The sequence below is a fragment of the Ptychodera flava genome, chromosome 7 (assembly GCF_041260155.1).
Source record: "Ptychodera flava strain L36383 chromosome 7, AS_Pfla_20210202, whole genome shotgun sequence".
In the NCBI taxonomy this organism is placed as follows: Eukaryota; Metazoa; Hemichordata; class Enteropneusta; family Ptychoderidae; genus Ptychodera; species Ptychodera flava.
In genome coordinates, this window is record NC_091934.1 from 37,693,962 (window position 1) to 37,715,300 (window position 21,339).

A 21,339-nucleotide genomic window follows, 5' to 3' on the forward strand; every position below is an offset into this window, starting at 1 on the left:
ACAGGACGAAGGTAAACCAGAGACTTGGTTCAAGTCGGTGAGTTTTCAAAAAAGAAAATGATTTGTAAAAGTTCCTCGTGTAAAATTTGGTAGTGATCGAACGCGATTTTATTCAGTCTGTGCAGCTATAGCAGAAGTGAGTTAATTTGTGGCAGGTAAAACTTCCCTGTATCGCGTTCACCCTATGGTGTCCAATCCATGCCAAAATTACTACTTTGATTTTACAACACAACATGCCATTCCGAATTCTATTTTACAATTCAACATGCTATTTCACAACACAACATGCCATTCCGAATTCTATTTTACAATTCAACATGCTATTTCACAACACAACATGCCATTCCGAATCCTATTTTACAATTCAACATGCTATTTCACAACACAACATGCCATTCCGAATCCTATTTTACAATTCAACATGCTATTTCACAACACAACATGCCATTCCAAATCCTATTTTACAACTCAACATGCTCTTGCCAATTTCATTTGACAACACATCATGCACTTCCAAATCCTATTTTACAACTCAACATGCTCTTGCCAATTTCATTTGACAACACATCATGCACTTCCAAATCCTATTTTACAACTCAACATGCTCTTGCCAATTTCATTTGACAACACATCATGCACTTCCAAATCCTATTTTACAACTCAACATGCTCTTGCCAATTTCATTTGACAACACATCATGCACTTCCAAATCCTATTTTACAACTCAACATGCTCTTGCCAATTTCATTTGACAACACATCATGCACTTCCAAATCCTATTTTACAACTCAACATGCTCTTGCCAATTTCATTTGACAACACATCATGCACTTCCAAATCCTATTTTACAACTCAACATGCTCTTGCCAATTTCATTTGACAACACATCATGCACTTCCAAATCCTATTTTACAACTCAACATGCTCTTGCCAATTTCATTTGACAACACATCATGCACTTCCAAATCCTATTTTACAACTCAACATGCTCTTGCCAATTTCATTTGACAACACATCATGCACTTCCAAATCCTATTTTACAACTCAACATGCTCTTGCCAATTTCATTTGACAACACATCATGCACTTCCAAATCCTATTTTACAACTCAACATGCTCTTGCCAATTTCATTTGACAACACATCATGCACTCCCAAATCCTATTTTACAACTCAACATGCTCTTGCCAATTTCATTTGACAACACATCATGCACTCCCAATCCTATTTTACAACTCAACATGCTCTTGCCAATTTCATTTGACAACACATCATGCACTTCCAAGTCCTATTTCACAATTCAACATCCTATTCTAAAGCTAGCTCTGCGTTACTGGCTATCGAACAAGATTCAAAATGGCGGACGCGAAATGGTCCCCTCGCACAGAGAGAGAAATGCGAACTTTGCACAAGTCTAAAAACGCAGCTTAGCACATTGTGTATCTAAACAAATGAGCGTGCTCGAAAACTAGGATTGATCACGATTTTAAATTAAAAATTGGCTTTTTTTGGAAAAGAAACTGCGGTTAAAATAAGCAGTTTTGTCTATTGTGCACCGTGGGAGGCTTATCGTGAAAGACCGAGATTTACTATATGGCGCATCTGATACGGATATGGTCCCATCGCATAGAGAGATGAAAGTGGGCTTTGTGTAAGTTCAAAAGCACAGCTTTGCTCATCGTGCATCTAGACAAGTTGAGCGTGCTCAAAATAGGAGATCGATCACAATTTTGGGTGAAAAAAACCGATTGTTTTCGTGGAGCATGGAGGTAGTAGCGCGTTGCAACCAGTGGTTTTGCCCACAGGCTCTCGACTCATTGCAGGCGAACCGCCAGACGTCACTGATAGAGTTCTGAGTTTATTGTGGATGCAACGGACTGACATAGATTTGAAATTTCTTTACATGGTCGGGATTGTTACCTTGGTGCAGTTTGCTCCGAGCTGAGACATTTTATAATTTCTGTACTATACATAGCGTGTCAGATATTGCAGATGGCTTCAAACTATTGACTTTCGTATGTATGGACTGTAGATACAGTTTTGAGTTTATTGTAGATGCAACAGACTGCGATTTGAAATTTGTTTTCATTGTCGGAGTTCCCGGGTCGGAGTTTCAACCTTGGTGCAGTTTGCTCTGAGCTGAGACATTATTTTATTTTGTACTATATACAAAGCTTGTCAGATATTGCATATGGCTGCAAAGTGATTGACTTTTCATATCTGTGGACTTTGATCCCAGAGTCCTAAGTGTATTGGAGAATGCTACGGCCTGAGATAGATCAGTAATTTCTCATCCTTGACGGAGTTTAACGTCAGTGAAGTTTGCTCCGAGCTGAGACTAATAATTTTTGTACCTTTGCAGATAGCTGCAAAGTGATTGACTTTTCTTATGTGTGGACTTTTATAGAGTCCTGAGTGTATTGGAGGATGCTGCAGACTGAGACGGATTGGTAATTTTTTTAGCCTAGACGGAGTTTTAACGTTAGTGAAGGTTACTCGGAGCCGAGTCATAGATTGTCGGATATTGCAGATTGTATAGCTGTGATATCGCAGTGGTATGGCGTGTATCGAACGCGCTCGGGTCATTGAGGTCATCGCCACAGTGGCGATGACCTCAATGACCCGAGCGCGTTCGATACACGCCACAAGTACCGCTGCGATATCACAGCTATGCAGATTGCAGCAAAGTGAAACTGAAGACAATAGATAGCCGTGAGCATATTGAAGAATGCTTGGAATTGAGATGATTTCGTCGTTTCTTAACAAAATAGGAGTTTAACGCTATAGTGCAGGTTACTCAGTTCTGAGATAATTAAATAATTTTGTTACACGCGGAGCTGGTGCGGTCAGATAGTACAGATTGCTGCAAACTATTTTCGTGTCACAACTACACGCTACTGTAATCTTTTCAAGGTATTCTTGTGTCAACTTTTTTATCTCATAATTCGACGCGCAGCATCGAAAAGTTGGTATCTATTTGCGTCACAATGTATGTTGTACAATGGAGAGAATGAAATGACAGCCGTGGAGGAGTTTTCTTTAATCTTCGAACACTTCCTTGACAAGTGTTCACAAATAACTTTGGAAATTGCGAAAGTGACCTCTATTCGCAAATACTGTTAACTTTTAGAAATCTCGTGATGTTTTCGTTGTAAATATTTGCTTAATTGCCATTGAGATAATTTTGACCCCCTTATCAAAATTGAAAATTAAGCTTGTGAACTTCATAAAGTGTCTGACTACCGAGCTTTAATAAAATATTAAAACTTTTTGCAGCGGAAAAAATATGTGTTTAGCAACAACTTTTATATGGCTTTCAGCTGGCGTTTCCTGTCCTGTCAAAATGTTAGTCTTTTTCGTTTTATGTAAGCTTTGGAAACCACAAAATAATAATAATAATAATAATAATAATAATAATAATAATAATAAATAATGCAGGAAATCAGTACGGAAGAATTTCCTCTCTGCTTTTTGACCGTAACGTACAACTTTTAAAATATCACTGATTAGGTATTTGGTTGTAGGAAAATAAATAAATTCCTTTCAGGGGAAAGTTTTCTATTTGGCGACAGGGTTTTTCCTCAGCTTCCAAGGGAATTACAGTCAACTCGCACTTTTCCCACCCGCCCAGAACCAACTCGCCCGATTCAAACTCGCCCGATACCAACTCGCCCGTTGTTTGAGATAGCGTGTTGTAGATTCCATGTACGCTAACCCGATGGCCCGAGGCCAGCTATTTCATGTCATGCCAGGCCAGTAACTCGTGAAAGACGGTCCTGCTGTTCCTAAAGAAGTGAGCCAGTACGCAGTAACTATCCCTATACGTAAAGAAGCCGAACGAAATTTATTCTTTCAAGAGATTTGCAAAACGTGAAATTCGCAAATAAAAAGTTTTCCGTGTTGGCACATATTTCAAGCCGCACCTGTGGTTCTCTATGTTAGAAATATTTGTTGTTAGAAATAAAACGTTTTATGCGTACCAGTTGCTGCGAAAACAAGCCCTGCCACTCTTTGATATGTTCTTCCACTCCAATGACCAAGCTACCCGAGTGGCAAAGGCTACCGATTCGCAGCAAGCGTACCAGTAGCTCTGCATGGCAGGGCTGTGTGTTTACCGGCGTTATACGGCCTCCGTATAACGCCGGTAAACACACAGCCCTGCCATGCAGACCTAGCGTACCAGGTACTCATAAAATTGCAAAATAATATCGGGCGAGTTGGTATCGGGCGAGTTGGCATCGGGCGAGTTGGAATCGGGCGAGTTGGTATCGGGCGAGTTGGAATCGGGCGAGTTGGTTCTGGGCGGGTTGGAAAAAGTGCGAGTTGACTGGTACCCGTAAAACAAGGTTCTTTTACAAGGTAAAGCGAAAAAATCTTGTAGATTATATTGGCAATGTCTACTTAGCATGCGCAATGAACTATGAAAATTGTACGACCTGCTCCGTCACAGAACGGAGATAATCATGATAATGTCTGAGCTCGGAGGGAGGTCAGCGGATACTTATGATTGAGGGTGAATCTTGCCCGGTCTTTCACATGAGCCGCGCACACGATAAGCCTCCCACGGTGCACAATAGACAAAACTGCTTATTTTAACGCGCAGTTTCTTTTCCAAAAACAGCCAATTTTTAATTTAAAATCGTGATCGATCCTAGTTTTCGAGCACGCTCATCTTGTTTAGATACACAATGTGCTAAGCTGCGTTTTTAGACTTGTGCAAAGTTCGCATTTCTCTCTCTGTGCGAGGGGACCATTTCGCGTCCGCCATTTTGAATCTTGTTCGATAGCCAGTAACACTGCCCTGCTCCGCAGAGCTAGCTTTAGAATGGGATGTTGAATTGTGAAATAGGATTTGGAAGTGCATGATGTGTTGTCAAATGAAATTGGCAAGAGCATGTTGAGTTGTAAAATAGGATTTGGAAGTGCATGATGTGTTGTCAAATGAAATTGGCAAGAGCATGTTGAGTTGTAAAATAGGATTTGGAAGTGCATGATGTGTTGTCAAATGAAATTGGCAAGAGCATGTTGAGTTGTAAAATAGGATTTGGAAGTGCATGATGTGTTGTCAAATGAAATTGCAAGAGCATGTTGAGTTGTAAAATAGGATTTGGAAGTGCATGATGTGTTGTCAAATGAAATTGGCAAGAGCATGTTGAGTTGTAAAATAGGATTTGGAAGTGCATGATGTGTTGTCAAATGAAATTGCAAGAGCATGTTGAGTTGTAAAATAGGATTTGGAAGTGCATGATGTGTTGTCAAATGAAATTGGCAAGAGCATGTTGAGTTGTAAAATAGGATTTGGAAGTGCATGATGTGTTGTCAAATGAAATTGGCAAGAGCATGTTGAGTTGTAAAATAGGATTTGGAAGTGCATGATGTGTTGTCAATGAAATTGGCAAGAGCATGTTGAGTTGTAAAATAGGATTTGGAAGTGCATGATGTGTTGTCAAATGAAATTGGCAAGAGCATGTTGAGTTGTAAAATAGGATTTGGAATGGCATGTTGTGTTGTGAAATAGCATGTTGAATTGTAAAATAGGATTCGGAATGGCATGTTGTGTTGTGAAATAGCATGTTGAATTGTAAAATAGAATTCGGAATGGCATGTGTGTTGTGAAATAGCATGTTGAATTGTAAAATAGAATTGGGAATGGCATGTTGTGTTGTGAAATAGCATGTTGAATTGTAAATAGAATTGGGAATGGCATGTTGTGTTGTGAAATCAAAGTAGTAATTTTGGCATGGATTGGACACCATATTCACCCCACTCAGCGCGTTCACATAATCCTACTCACACATTTCACATGAAAACAGAACACAGATCATTGCATTCCAGACGTTCACCCAACTTACATGTTCACAATCACGCACTTGAACCAAGTCTAGTAAACCAGTAAGTAAATCGAGAGAAAAGCTGTGCACAAACAGTGCGGTGGTCGGCGTTTGGAAGGTAGGCGTGGTTTTATCTTTGAGTGTAACGCGTGCTCTGATTGGTCCGCCTGATTTTCTAATTCCATCAAACTCCTTAACGCAAAATAGTGGGGGTATCCCGCACGGCGTAGTTAGTGGAAGACTCCTGTCTGGCTAACGAGCCGTGCGAGCGGACGATAAAAAAGTGATAGAACATAGCTTAGGTGATATAGCCCTGTCGCGTGCACTGATATAGCCCTGTCGCGTGCAGTGATATAGCCCGCTACCACGTTCTGGAATACCGCGCGTCCTTTCTGGGCGTACCACATCATCGCGTACATTTGCTTGGTATTTTCTGTAAAGCAATGGCTTTTGAAAAGGTACAAGAAATTAGCTCGACCTGAAGTACACGACGACGTTTAGTACATTAAACGAGAAAAGCTTGAACAACACTCTCTTCGTTTTTAGACGTTAATTCAACTTCATGTAGCATTGCGATCGAGCATGGAGGTAGCAGAGATCGAGCAACAAATAAAACGTTTCACTGTGGAGAGTCTCGATCGACACTTGACTGCATTCTGAGCAAAGTTTCGAAAACAAGTGTTTGTTCGGTGTAATAAAATTAATAACACGCGCTAGCACGGGCAAGATCACGATTTGTTGCCTGCCCTCGGGCTGGTGCTCATGACGGTAATATTGATGATACCCTCGCCTTCGGCTCGGGCATCATCAATATTACCACACGAGGGCAGGCAACAAATCGTGATCTTGCCCTTGCTGGCGTGTGTTATTATTTAAATGCTGAGCTGCTTTTACGTGCAGGCAATGAACATACCGGTTCACAGTTCACACACATTGCTGTTGATCGGCAAAATACATGACGTCTTTGTTTCATATTTATTTTTTATTTTAAGATATGATTCATGCGGAAATTTCACCAAAATGTCATTGATCTTGGGATTGTGCAATCAATTTAATTTGATATAGCAATATAAAATACTGAGTCAGTTCAGCTCGGAATCATTGCCGAGTTTCGCTGTCTTCATTTTTTAGCTCCATGGTACAAATGTGATGAATGCCAGTTCATGGAATTCGAGAGATTGTAAATCTTTTCTGTATTTTTTCTTCCTTAACAATTTCTTTGGGTGTCAGTCAATTTAGGTTAGTGATTGAACGTTGAAATTCACTAATTATGCTTAAATCAGCATGAATTGAGCATTATGGAAAAAGTATTAAGTGGGACTGTTCAATCATGCTCATTAGTCCCCACGGACACTGTCCAGGGGGACTTCTAGGTTTGGTCATGTCCGTGCGTGCGTGCGTGCGTCCATCCGTTCACGCAGATATCTCAGACATGCCCTGGTCAATTTCTTTCATCCTTTGCACAAGGATAGTACCCTACCCCATACAGATGCATGTCGATTTGTTTCACAGTGCGATCAAATTTGGCCGTGTTAGAGGACTTTTTAGTTTACATCTCCATAGACTCCCATGTATAAGTCAGCTCTCCATAGAATCCCATGTATAAGGCCAAGTAAAATAAAAATTTAGTTTCTCATCGTATTCATATTGCAAAAAGAATGCAGTGACACAGTTTTAGTCCCCACAGATGAAGTCCAGGGGGCTTATAGATTAGGTCATGTCCCTCCATATATTTCAGATATTTTGACAAAATGTCACGTGACCTCGGTGACCTTTGACCTCAAATATACATATTTGTCCATAACTCAGTAACCACAAGTGCTACACCCTTCATTTATGGTATGATGGGACACCTTATGACACCACATATTGTACCTCATTAATTATGTGCATATCTAACTTTGAGCAAGCCAATAGAGCTAGAGGTCTGATTTTTGGTATATAGGGATAACTTAGCACTACAATTTTTTTGACAAAATGTCATGTGACCTCGGTGACCTTTGACCTCAAATATACATATTTGTCCATAACTCAGTAACCACAAGTGCTACACCCTTCATATATGGTATGATGGGACACCTTATGACGCCACATATTGTACCTCATTAATTATGCGCATATCTAATTTTGAGTGAGTCAATAGAGCTAGAGGTCTGATTTTTGGTATATAGGGATAACTTAGAATACAATTTTTTGACAAAATGTCACGTGACCTGGGTGACCTTTGACCTCAAATATACATATTTGTCCATAACTCAGTAAACACATGTGGTACACCCTTCATATATGGTATGATGACACCACATATTGTGCCGCATTAATTATGCACATATATAATTTTGAGCGAGCCAATAGAGCTAGAGGTCTGATTTTTCGTACATAGGGATAATATAGCAATTCAATTTTTTTACAAAATGTCACGTAACCTCGGTGACCTTTGACCTCAAATATACATATTTGTCCATAACTCAGTAACCACAAGTGCTATACCCTTCACATATGGTATGATGGGACACCTTATGACGCCACATATTATACCTCATTAATTATGCGCATATATAATTTTGAGCGAGCCAATAGAGCTAGAGGTCTGATTTTTGGTATATAGGGATAACTTAGCACTACGAAGTTTTTGACAAAATGTCTCGTGACCTCGATGACCTTTGACCTCAAATATACATATTTGTCCATAACTCAGTAACCACAAGTGCTACACCCTCCATATTTGGTATGATGGAAGACCTTATGACACCACATACTGTACCTCATTAATTATGTGCATATCTAATTCTGAGCAAGCCAATAGAGCTGGATGTCTGATTTTTGGTATATAGGGATAACTATACGATAGAAGATTTTTGACAAAATGTCATGTGACCTCGATGACCTTTTACCTAGAATATACGTTTATGTCAATAAATAACCCCAAGTGCTATGTCCTTTATATTTAGTAGGATGGGAGACCTTATGACAACACACACTTTACTTCATTAATTATGCACATATCTAATTCTGGGCAAGCGAATAGAGCTAGAGGTCTGATTTTTGGCATATAGGGATTAATTAGCAATACAATTTTTGTTTTCAAAATGTCACGTGACCTCGATGACCTTTGACCTTGATTATACATATATATGCATAACTCAGTAACCACAAGTTCTATACCCTCCAATTTTGATAGGATGTTAGACCTTAAGATAATAATCGCAATCATACCAATCCATAATGATGTCACATCTTATACCTCATTTATTATGCGCAAATGTATTTCTTGGCTGGCCAATACAGCTAGAGGTCTGATCTTTTTTCCTGATTTAGAACCATAACTTAGACATGCGTCATGTGTTTCAAATTGGGAACAACGACATAGACCTATGTGCCCATAGATCTCAACATATACACTCCAGTGATACTTCTTAATGACCAAATTTCCCTGCCCCATCAAGACTAATACTCCTATTACAAGTTGGGACTAAGTCATTGTCAATGACTTGTTGAGGTTAAAGGAATCTTTTTGGTGCAGTTGGCAGGTTTTCTGCATTGCAAGCTGTATTTGCCTAGTGCCTTTTTATCACTTTCTTCAGCAATTCTTTTTTGTATGGGTACACTGTTGAAAACTTTGAGTGCAAACGCATGTCTCAAATTGGTTATGCTATCAATGCATACACTATAGTTGTTGGCGTCTGTAATTACACTTTGCCACCCATGGAGTTACTGTAGCCAGATCAAGTATCAAGTTTGAGGTGAATTACCAAAATGCTTTGTTAATTACCGATCAAAGTCTCAATATCATCAGCGATCTTGCTAAGTAATTAGCAAGCTTGGTGTCCCGATAAATCGTAAAAGAGTGCGTATTTCTCTTGTTGTTATTTTCTTGTTATCGCAAATTTGTTCTTCAGCAAATCGTGGTTTTCATGGATGATTGCTAACTTACTCGTTAACGGAATGACAATATATGTGCGATCCAGTCGTCGGACATTTAACAACGCTACTAACTTTCATCGCGGCCAGTGGCCAGAAATCGACATTCAATACCGTATACACTTTTAAACGGAATCAGGATAATGCTTGTGTTTCGAAGGTCATCCTGACGTTTGAAAGGAATCCGTTTACAAGTCGTTTACATATTCAACGCTTTATCAGACATAAAATCAAAGATGAATTTCCTCGGTTGGTTATATTTGTTATTTGTGCTCATGGATTATTGAGTACGACGTAAAAGCCTCGACATGTGTTTAAAATGCTATGCACATACAACATGTGATTTTCTAACTGGTTATGCTGTAGGTGATGGTTTTTGTAAAAAACGTGTGAACCAGAACTGATACAGATATCATGGCAATCATACAGTAGCTTTTCGATCGGATTCGAACTCACAAAGTACGGCACCTAGTCACCCAGCAAAGAAATCACATTCATAAATGCTCGGCCAAATCCCCATATACACAGTTCGTGCTCAAGAAATAAATCTTAAAAGAATTTTAAGTTGGTACTTTCGAACAATATTCCCTTTTGTTTTACAAAATATATAACACTTTTGAGAAACAAATGTTTTTGTTGAAGGTTAAAAGGGTTATTTTGTTAAAAGATTTTTAAAAAACAGTTTTCCCAAAAATAAAATTTTCAGTACAACATTTAACGTTTGCATCGGAGATATAAAATCTCTTCTAAATATTAAAGATATCGGCAAGAGAAATTAGAGTTTACATTCCCAATAAAGTTATATGTGACGTGTAGGGGCCACCGTAGATATCGCACATTGTGCACAACTTGTTAGGTTGGTAGGCTCATACTTTGTGTTTTCTAGATACTTTTTGAAAGCGAAAAATATGTAATCGTATTCTGGAACAAAAGTAATGAGAGTTACCAAAATTGCAGTTGTTGTCCCTAAGTGAAATAAAAAAAAACTTTTATCGTGATGTTGTTGTAATGGCGTCCCTTTTAAATTTTGCCAATGAAGTTTGCGACCTTGCGGGATTCATTTCATCGGCACCTTCCCACCGGACAATATATTATTCCATAAATATATTATGGAACAGCTGTTAGGGAAAGTTCTGTCATGATTCTTGAATGTGTTGAAGTATTTCTTAAATATTTGTTGAATGGGTATTGAATACTTTGAGTATTGAACACTTTTCCCGTTCATTTGACCCCAGAGTGATCTAATTCAAGGAAATGCATCGTCGGTAGTGCATTCTACTGTAACGACAGAATGCTTTTCTGAGACTCATATTCGGATTCTCATATTTACAAGACTTCGCTGGCTTGCCGCTTTTGTCAATAGGCCAATTTTCCACTGGCATGTTTTGCTTACATTGAAAAAAATACTTTCCCTTATAAAGTTAAAACAGATTATATCGACCATCTTGAATTTTAACTAAGGACCCCTAATATATATTGTTGATAATGACACACAAGGGGAGATTGAGTAGAAGTTTATACCCTTGGTTCCGAAGCACCTATTATGTCAATAGGACGTGCAATTTACGGAGATATATTTTTTTTGTGAAGGCGCAATTACTTATTGTACATACCAAACTCTTTCAATGGCGACAGAGTAACGTTTTTGGGAACAGCAAAACATTTTTTCCGACAAGTGCAAAAATTGATTTTAACAGCGGCGGAAGTTAGAGGATCCCACCATGAAACACCTAAGTTTACCTCCAAAACCCGCGAGCATTAATGAGCCAGTGTCTCTGAGACAACCATGCCTGACTTCATCGTTGTTGCAGACACGCAAACGGGTCAAAACGTTGAGTTTGAGGAGGCACCGTGGCCAAGTGGTTAGGGTAACGGACTCACTATCCGAGGGTGGTGAGTTCGAGACCCGGTTCAAGACCCAGTAGGTCCAGAGTAACGGACTCACTGTCGGAGGATGGTGAGTTCGAGACTCTAGCACGGTGTTGTGCCCTTGAGCAAGGCACCTTACTCCTCAGTGCTCCACTTGGGGTTAGTGGGTTATGCATACCTCATCCTGTAATTGGGCTAACGCCTGTTGGATGATGGACTGATTAATAAAGAATTAATAAAGTTGCTGCAATGCCAGGGTATTTGAGTCGGACGGCAAAACCAGAGTTTTGTCCTACGACCTAAGGGAGCGTTCGGTTATTACGGCCGGGGGTGGGCCGGCAATATCAAGGGAGGTCACCTTAAATTTGAAAACTGCAAGGGGGTCATGTATTTTTCAAACAGCTCAGAGAGGGGAGTCATGAAATTTTTGTCATCTTGAAAGGGGCGGCTCATCTATGTTTTGGTGCAATGGGTAGGGGTCACTTATTTTGACTGATGTGCAGGAAGAAGTTGCCAGCCCACCCCAGGAAGCTCAATCAGGATAAAATACTAACTCGGTTATGTGATATCAATATTTCATAATTACGATTTATCATTTTCAATAATTGTATAACAATATCATATTTTAGACTATCAATTTTCTGTTGGCCTGTACCTCGGATAACAAATATATGCTGTTATTCTCTTAGCCAGACACTATGTTATATTATAACAAGCCTCGTACTCATTCCGAGTCGGAATATATCACATGATAAGGATATAGTCGACACCTATACAGTCTCAGGGAATAGCGATTATTTCTGGTAACTCAAGACCCCTTGGGGTTATAAACGGGCAACATACTTCAAATAAACACCAGATTTTATGTAAACTACATTCTCATGTTCTTCTATGTTATTGTTTTCAATGTGCTTTGATGTATAGACACTGCAACAATACATATGCGAAGATTACAGGGCAATGTTCCAAATCGTAACAGTAGTGCCAATTTCTTAACAAAAAGAAACATGGTCAGCATTCCACATGCAATTCTTGGTTGCACTCGAATCTTTGTTGTCAATGAACTCTTCGAGTTATATTCCGTCAGAATGGAAAATCTTGCTTTTCGTCGCTCATCCAGGCGCTGATCATGCTCCTATCAACCTGCCCTGGGGTAAGATGAGAAGAAGAAAAGGCTATTTTTTGTTAAACAAAAAATGAAACCCTTTAGAAAATATGACATTAAATCAATTCTATCAATTGTTATCATTCAAGGCAAGTAAATCACTAATGCCAAGAAACACAAACAAAACAACAACAAGAAAATAAACTCTGAAAAAATCAATAGTGCAATCTCGAACCACTAGTTAAGTTAGAAAAGTTACACCTTTGCATTGTCTTTGTAATGCAGCTGGCGACTGGACGGATTGGTACAGCCGACCAATTGACATCGAGACCAACAACGACATCGAAACAGCAGATGCCATTAAAACAGTTCATCCGGCTCTCATGTGTGACAACCCGACGTCTATCGAAGCAACAACGTTAAGTGGCATTACGGCACAGCAAACTGGAGACGTGCTCCGTCAGTTCAATGCATCTGGTCTCGTATGCATGGATGAAGATCAGGACAATCGAACATGTCACGACTATAAAGTCCGTTTCTGTTGTCCAGGTGAGGGCGCTCCTTGTTGTTTTCATAACAAACTCTTAGGGAGCGTTCGGTTATTATGTCTTGGGTGGGCCCGCTTATTCTTCCTGTGTACCAGTCAAAATAAGTGATCCCCTCTACTCATTGCAGCAAAAAATTGATTACCCCTCTTTTAAGATGACAAAAATGTCATGAACCCCCCCCAAAAAAAAATTGCTTGAGTAAAGCTGCACACACAAACACCACGGCAGCGGTGCGATAAGATCCAGAAAATGATTCCAAGATTTTTGCTAATGACCCCCTTCCTAATAAACTCACAATGCGTTAAAATCTCCCCTTCTGACTTGCTATAATTTTGAAATCCCCCTCAAAGGGATGGGACAGAAAGTACAGGTGGGTAGTAATATTGTTTGCGCAGGCATGATATTTTACGCATGCCTTTTGAGAAGGTCAAAATTTTTTGCGCAACTATCAAAAGGCAAAATGTGGCTGATATAGTGCTTCATCCTAAATTATATTACCATGCCCTGTCCGTCGCATTTCAATTGGTCAAGCTGAACCATGTGACCGACCACAAATACGCAATAAACGTTAGTTTATGTGCCCGTGAACATGAATAATATCGTAAACATCGTAACTTTTCAGCTAAAACGTAAATCGTAATTTGTACATAGATCATAATCAATCACAAAATAAACGGAACACTTGTTGGCCAAGTTTAGACATTGTTTTGAAAAAATCTCCGGATTTGCAAAATTTTTATGGCACGCGCACTTCTCGCTGACAAGTTCCGGGCCCCTTGTCATTCGCGGGGGAAATTTTCGCAAATTTTCACGGTTTTGGGGGTCCGTTGATAGTATAATGGAAATAACAGACTCAGCGCTGACCATTTACGTTTATTTATGGGCGCAGGCGAGAGGAAAGCCAAAAGTAACGTGGTCAGCAAGCCTCGCCCGTTAATTTTTGGCTTTCTTCTCGCCCCCGCCCATAAATAAACGGTCAGCGCGTCCCCCTTTATTTCTTTAATATCAACTCGTAATATATGGGAGTCTTTTGGGCAAACTGTTAACATATTCCCATAAAAAAACCAATATATATTAGTAAATGATTTATGTAAGTGTACCTTGCTTGAAGTGGCGGGCAAAAAGTGCGTCTGTGTACAAAAATTCGCATTACGGGAAAGCTCCATTAACTTAGGAATACCCCACTTCCCTACTTAGTTATCAGAGGATTAATGTCACAGACCTGCCTTTCCTACAGAGGTACCAGCCAAATTAGATAAACGTAACAATGGCTCATGAACGCCTTGGGGGATTAAAAGTCTTCTGTTTGTCACCCGAGTTGGCCAGGCAAGGACCCGGGTTTCAGGTACCATGCAAGTTAATGCAGTCTTTCCCTAATGGATATTTTGATTTAATTAATGTTGATTCACTATACATGGTAGTCTATGACAAATCTATGTAATACTAATTCAATACAAAAGTAGCAATGCAGTATGCATTTATAGATGTTTTAAAATTGACATAAATGTACTTGATTGGAATAGGGTGGTTACAACTCGTATGTGTACAAAAATTTTGATTTTGGAACGTCACTGAAAATGTTGATCCACTATACATGGTAATCCATGAGAGAACTATAAACAATTTATGCAAAACTAGCTAAATCTGTGTATTTATTGACGTTTGATAATTCATTTTAAAGAACTTGATTAGACTAGGGTGTGAAAGAAATTTGATTTTGGAATTTCAGTGAAATGTTTATTCACTATACAGGTACATTGGAGTTTATGAGAAAACCATGAATAATGCGTTTACTATACTAAATTAACTAAATCTGTGCTGTTATAGTGTTTGACAATTGATACAAATGTACTTGGTTCAAATAGGGTTTTTGAAAGTTCAGATGTGGACAACAATTATGATGTTGAAATTCTACCTTTCACTGGTCATGGTAGTCTACAAATATCTGTTTAATATTTTCCCTGACAAAACATGCTATATCTCTAATATGTAAGTAATAGGAATTGTTCATTGCCTCAGCGAGCTCGATTTACAAGAATTAAGCCTCAGAGTTGCAAAGGCAAGATGTTCATGTGACAGATAATTATACTTTTATTCAGATTTACAGTTAAATGACTTCCGAGAATAAAATCATGCAGGGAATCATTTTTATTTCCCAGAATATTTTTGAACGCCGAAACTGCTTTTTGACAGGACAGATACTATGAAAATTAAGTGACCCCTTTTGTGCTGTTTGAAAAATACATGACCCCCTTTGCAGGTTTCAAATTTGAGGTGAACCTCCCTCCTGGATTTTGTCAGCCCACCCCGGCCGTAATAACTGAACGCTCCCTTATGTTGCCGAGCTGCAATCGCTGTCCGTCGACATTGTACTTTGCACAATTTGAAAGTTCTCAAATAGTGAAGGACACTCCTCATATGCGATTGTTGAATAAACAACCTCCACTTGAATTGCAAACAATTCCTAGATGAACATTATGTATCAAATTCCCTTGATGCGCTGAAATGCAAAGCAGGAGACATGATGGACTGACACATGGCTGATACAAAGGCTATCATTTTTAATTATAAAGTCTTCTGTTTTAAAAATTTTGACTGAAGGCATTTCTATTTTCGAATTTCTGATCCTGTTGAAAATACGAAATTATGTGCTATCCTGTCTATTAATTATTAATTGACTTATTTAATGACCGTTTTTAAATAGGGCGGTAGCCCAGATTGACTTTACATTTTTACCATAATAATATGGAACAAGGCCATTGTTTTCAGTAGTAAAGTTGAGCCTCTAAATAGGGAAACAATGTTTGTAATTAGCGATCTATATCCTGAATGACTACATTGAATCTGATGACACTTGATGCAGATGATGATCATACAAAGATCTGACAGTGAAGAAAGGCATTTAGCAGTACCAATATCTAATTATAGGAAGTCCTTTTGTACTGAAATGGGTACATTTTTGGTTCACATCTGGTGTTCTGACTTTTTATGTCGAGAGTATTACTCAAATATTTCTGGAGCAGTTCTTGCAGATTAGTTGAATTTTGACGTTGCAAGAGCCCGGGTATGACATACCTAATTCTGTCCTACTAGGTAAAAGGACATAACCCTATCCCATTCATACTATTACTTATGTCTACTAAAATATTGGTGTCAGTCACAGACAGGGCTTTGGTACCAGAATTACTTTCTCATGCGCATAATATCAACTTCAATTTTGTCACTTCCCGAAGACAAATTACCAAATACAAGCGGGTACAATGTAATTGTCAATTACTCGTTAAGATTGTGAATTGGTTATTTAGTTTGAAATATAATTTTTGGCTGTAAAACCGGGGAATGGCCAAACCAAACACTCCAAAATTAGATCAGAAGGCTCGCGCGCAAGTTATTGAGAATTATTGAGAAAGTTTTGCTTTCAGGGTCACACGGTACAATGACGTGCGGAACTGATGAAATGTTAAGTCGATATCCGATAGAAGCGTTCGCCGAAGTGAACGTAACAGAGGTACGTACTCATCGGTTTGTATCTTAGATAGCTCGGTATTTCAATGCGCCAATGATTGACGAAAATGGAACAACGCGATGCAAATCATGCAGTTTAAAATCCTAACAGTAAATAAGTACGTGGTGTCTAGCTTATGCAATGAGATAAGCACTATAAGTAATCGTTAAGAAATATTAAACAAAACAAGGACAAAGGAGAATGTGAGGAAAACTGATTAAAACTAGACACGCCTTATCAACTCCGGATCCGAAATATTTTATTGTAAGATAGATAGTTGGCTTAAATAATCAGAACTGTAGGAAATCGTGTTTTCAGATGTCTATTCTATGTACGAATGGTGCCCATTCCAAAAAAAAAGTTTTCTTCACTACGCAATCTGAAAATGCAACTTTGACCATTGCTTGGTAAAATAATGGCAAATTTTGGTCAAACTCCACAAATATCACATTTCTTCACATTCGGGGTTATCGCGATTTGAATATATGTTTCATACGTAATGAATCACTTTATTCGTGTTATACATTAATGTATTTCTATTGATGACATAGAATAATGACAGTGCCTAACCTTTTGGTGGTTTTTGACAAATTTTAGTCGAAAGAGTCACTTTTTTGGCAAATAATGACAATTTTTACCCAATATTCATGATTACTGTTCATTTGAGGTTGTAGGTTATAAGGTGGTGATGGATCTGTTTATCGCAGAACCATTATGTAGTTTCAACAAAAATCGTTTTTCACCAAAAGTGGCTATTTATTTGTCTGTTTTTGATAGTATTTTAAAGGATACGAAACTACATAATAAAGGTTATGTTGGGAATGAAATATGAAGAAGCCATGAATATGAAGCCATTGATATGAAGTTGTCAAACCTTTGCCCACATTTGTTCGACAAAAATTGGCAAAACTGATTTTTACAAAATAATGAACATTTTAACCACAATCTATTTTCCTACTTTTTGATGGCCTGAAGATGTACATTGTGTGTTTTAACAGCATTGAATCTCATGATATATGTTCTATTCATAATATTTGCTGAAAACAATGACCAATCTGTTGGCCAAGGTTTGGACAATTTTCATCGCCCAAAAGTGTTGATTATAAGCAATTTACATTTACTTACATGTGGGATTCTGACGGTCACATGTGTAAAACTTAATTAATCATTGACAGTGTCAGGCATATCTTTTCATATTTTTGGACAACATCATTTGTCCGAGACTGGTATTAATTAATACATGATTTACACGAAACATCAAACTACGAGTTGATTTAAGCGTATATATTGACTTTCTTATTTCTATCAATGCTTTTATGATTGTTTTACACGATAAGGGTTTTTAATGAACGGATTTATTAGTCTTATGATATTACCTCGTCATTGTTCAATCTAAAAGCAAACGCAATGGGGACATAGGAACTCTAGAAAGACAGAAATATCATAGTAACGTTCTCACCACACCACTTCATCGTCTATTGTCACGGTGAAGGAGGGGCAAGCATACCTTGGTGAAAATCTCATCAAAGTAAGAGGTAGTTTACAGCAACAATCTATGCCCGACTCTGTAATCAACACCATCTATGGGAAAAAGTAAAATTTTCGAATTTGAAAATTGTAGGACGGTGAAAATTGTTTTTACTACAAGAGCTTTAAAATGAGCTTCACAAGCGGTAGATCATAAAAGAAGTGCAAAAATTTGAGAGTCTCACTATCTGCATACTACCCTCAGCGCTCTGCTTCTGCTTCTTTAGCTCTTTTGCACTGGTTGCTGTCACGGCATATGTTTCTTGCACGCTTGTCCTAAATTTGTCAGTATAAAAACAACAAAAGCGATATGTATTAAACTGGACGCCTTTTAAATTTTCATTTATCTCGTTATAATACACAACTTTCTTGTGCACTAGGTCAAGATCTTGATTTAGATGGAACAATTGCATGATATGACGTATATCACTAATGCAAAAAAGTTTATATTGTTAATTAGAAAGCTAGTAAAAATCGGTCATTTTGCAACTCCAATACTTTATAAGCTATAAGACAACTTTGAAAAGGGAAAAATACTATAAGACACCTTTGGAAAGGGAAAAATACTCATTCTTTACTTATTTATCGCATTGAAGTCGAATTTTCTGATCGTTTGGGATTTCAATATTATTTTGTATATGCAGGATATTTATCTGGGAGTGCCAATTTTCAACGCATCTGATTTTCTGAAGGATGGATATTTCAAGCACTTTTCATTTGTCGAGATTGTCAGCGGAAACAAGGTCAGACTAATATTCTAACCTCGGACATTTCCCTCGTGGGGTATATTATATAATTAAAAGCAACACCCACTCTCAGCAGGCAGGTGAACACGCGAGTTGGGTGCAATATCAGACATGTAGCACCAGCCATGAAGTGCTTACGAAGGTAGCTCTGCATGGCAGGGCTGAGTGTTACTGGCTACACCTCCAATCACATGGCTATTGGTATAGCTGCAATAACGGTTGGGGCAAGGTGCGAGCCGCACGACAGAAGCCCAAGCCCAACGGCCAACCAAGGCTACAATTATTGCAGCTACTATCGGTAAAGCACAGCCCCGCCATCTATAGCTATCATGAACGATGAGTGCTATAAGGAGCAAATAATATCACCATCTCGTGTATGTTCGGCGTTATTGTTTCTATATTATGTCATCATATGTGTTTCTAGTGTTTGAATTAGTCTTCTTTGTAGTTTTTATCACCAAAATAGAAAAAGGCCGATTTCTAACTGTAACGAAAGTCGCTGTGCGGATATTCAGAGCCCGGGGACCGAGCATCGTAAATGCTATTGACTTTTCGCGCCCTCATCCCATTTCCGGTGAAAGGGAGATATTATTTCCATGAACTACCTGATCTGCGATGTCTCTCTAGCTCTGAATTAAGAGGCAACATGGACTGAAACCACGTGCAGCTTATTTGGTAAACTATCACATGAGTTTGAAAACTGTGTTATTATGTTATTGAGTTTAAGGTGTGTTGCCACTTGATTTTCTTGTAATAACGCGTAAAGGTTTTAAATCGGTTTTGAGTTGTTGCATTTTCAGTACAATCGCTTTGGCGTGAGTGAAGATAATAGACAGATCATTGTGGCGGCCTTTCTGTCAGCTAGCATAACACCTACGTTCAACTTGACGATACACATGAAAAGAAAGGTAAATGTTAAAAGCACCATCGGCGGCATCTCTCGATATATTTTCTGCACTTATGTTCTATAATGTCGAAAAATACAGTTTGTTACTCTACTCCCGGAATATTGAGTCGAATACAGATATCCAACTTTTCAAACAGTCTGCCTGTGAGCATGCATTTTTAAAAATTTTTAATAAACAAAAGAATTTAGATGAGACTATAACATATTTGCACGATAACATCGCATACTGTAAATACTGTATTCCGTTGCGAAGGCCGAAACGTTTTATTTCAATATCCTTAGAGAGACATGAAGGTGTATTATGGTAAACAAATAATGAAAGTATGTAAGAAAATAAGGACATCCATATAAAGACAAATGTTTCTCATGATCTCTGTTGAACAGATTTTTATTTCAAAAATTGTTTCCTTCCACATGTTTTCAGACGATCAAATGTAACAAAAAGTTACTTTGCGCCTTGAAATTCAAACACTACAAGTTTCGCCCGAAATTTCCCCAGGGAAATTTTAAACCATTTCCTTTCGAAATTGAGAATAAAGATCAAGGGTCATTTCGCAAATTTGTGTTCTAGATAGATAAATTACCCAATATTTATCGATACTTGAAATTTTAAATGGCCACCATCCTTATGTTAACTCTATTGGGAAATACATTTTTCTATTTCTACAAAAATTGAGCCGGTGGAAACTTGATTTTAATACTCCACGAGCTTCAAAATGAGCCCCTCCCCCTCTAGTTGGGGGCTCATTTTGAAGCTCGTGGAATATTAAGATAACCTTTTCACCGGCTCAATTTTTGACCAAATAGATCTTGTGAAAGTTAAACAGTCCGACTATCTGTCCCGATGCGCAGTCTGCCTTAATACATTCACTGGAGAATAAATGATAATGAAAATCAACAATTATTGGACATTCAATCGATGGACCGACAACTCAATACAAGGCACTAAAAACCCTTACTTATGGTTTCGCTCATATACAATGTAGTTTCTGAGTCATCACAGTTAAAATTCGATTATAGGAAAAGAATAAGAATATATGGTAGAACGCGTACAGCTACCAATAAGTCACGCACATAGACCATTAAAACGTTATTTAACATTATATTTCCTTTTTAATCGAACTTTAATATGACTCAGCAAAAACTAAATGAGAGAAACCTCAAAAACACGGGCGGATGTGCATAATAATATTCAAATGTCAATAAGAGCCTCTTTAGTGATCAACGATTTATTCTTTTCCTTGTCCATTAACAATGTGTAACACTAAAGAACGGTACCAGAGAAGCGTATGGATTGCATATTCAGGTTGTTGATGTAGATCATTGGCCACCATTCTACAATAAGACGTGTGAATCTCCTGAGCGGCCGATTGTAAGTATT

General features: G+C 38.3%; 1 protein-coding gene across 2 annotated transcripts in view; it reads left to right on the plus strand.

Annotated features, from left to right (window-relative positions):
* The window catches only part of LOC139137471 (uncharacterized), a 144,654-nt gene that overhangs the window by 78,538 nt on the left and 44,777 nt on the right, over nucleotides 1-21,339 (plus strand). For both annotated transcript variants that reach the window (XM_070705591.1, XM_070705590.1), the window contains exons 2-6: nucleotides 13,011-13,274; nucleotides 16,696-16,781; nucleotides 18,950-19,048; nucleotides 19,852-19,959; nucleotides 21,229-21,330. In XM_070705591.1, coding sequence (XP_070561692.1) covers nucleotides 13,011-13,274; nucleotides 16,696-16,781; nucleotides 18,950-19,048; nucleotides 19,852-19,959; nucleotides 21,229-21,330 — 659 coding nt within the window. The remainder of the gene's footprint in view (nucleotides 1-13,010; nucleotides 13,275-16,695; nucleotides 16,782-18,949; nucleotides 19,049-19,851; nucleotides 19,960-21,228; nucleotides 21,331-21,339) is intronic.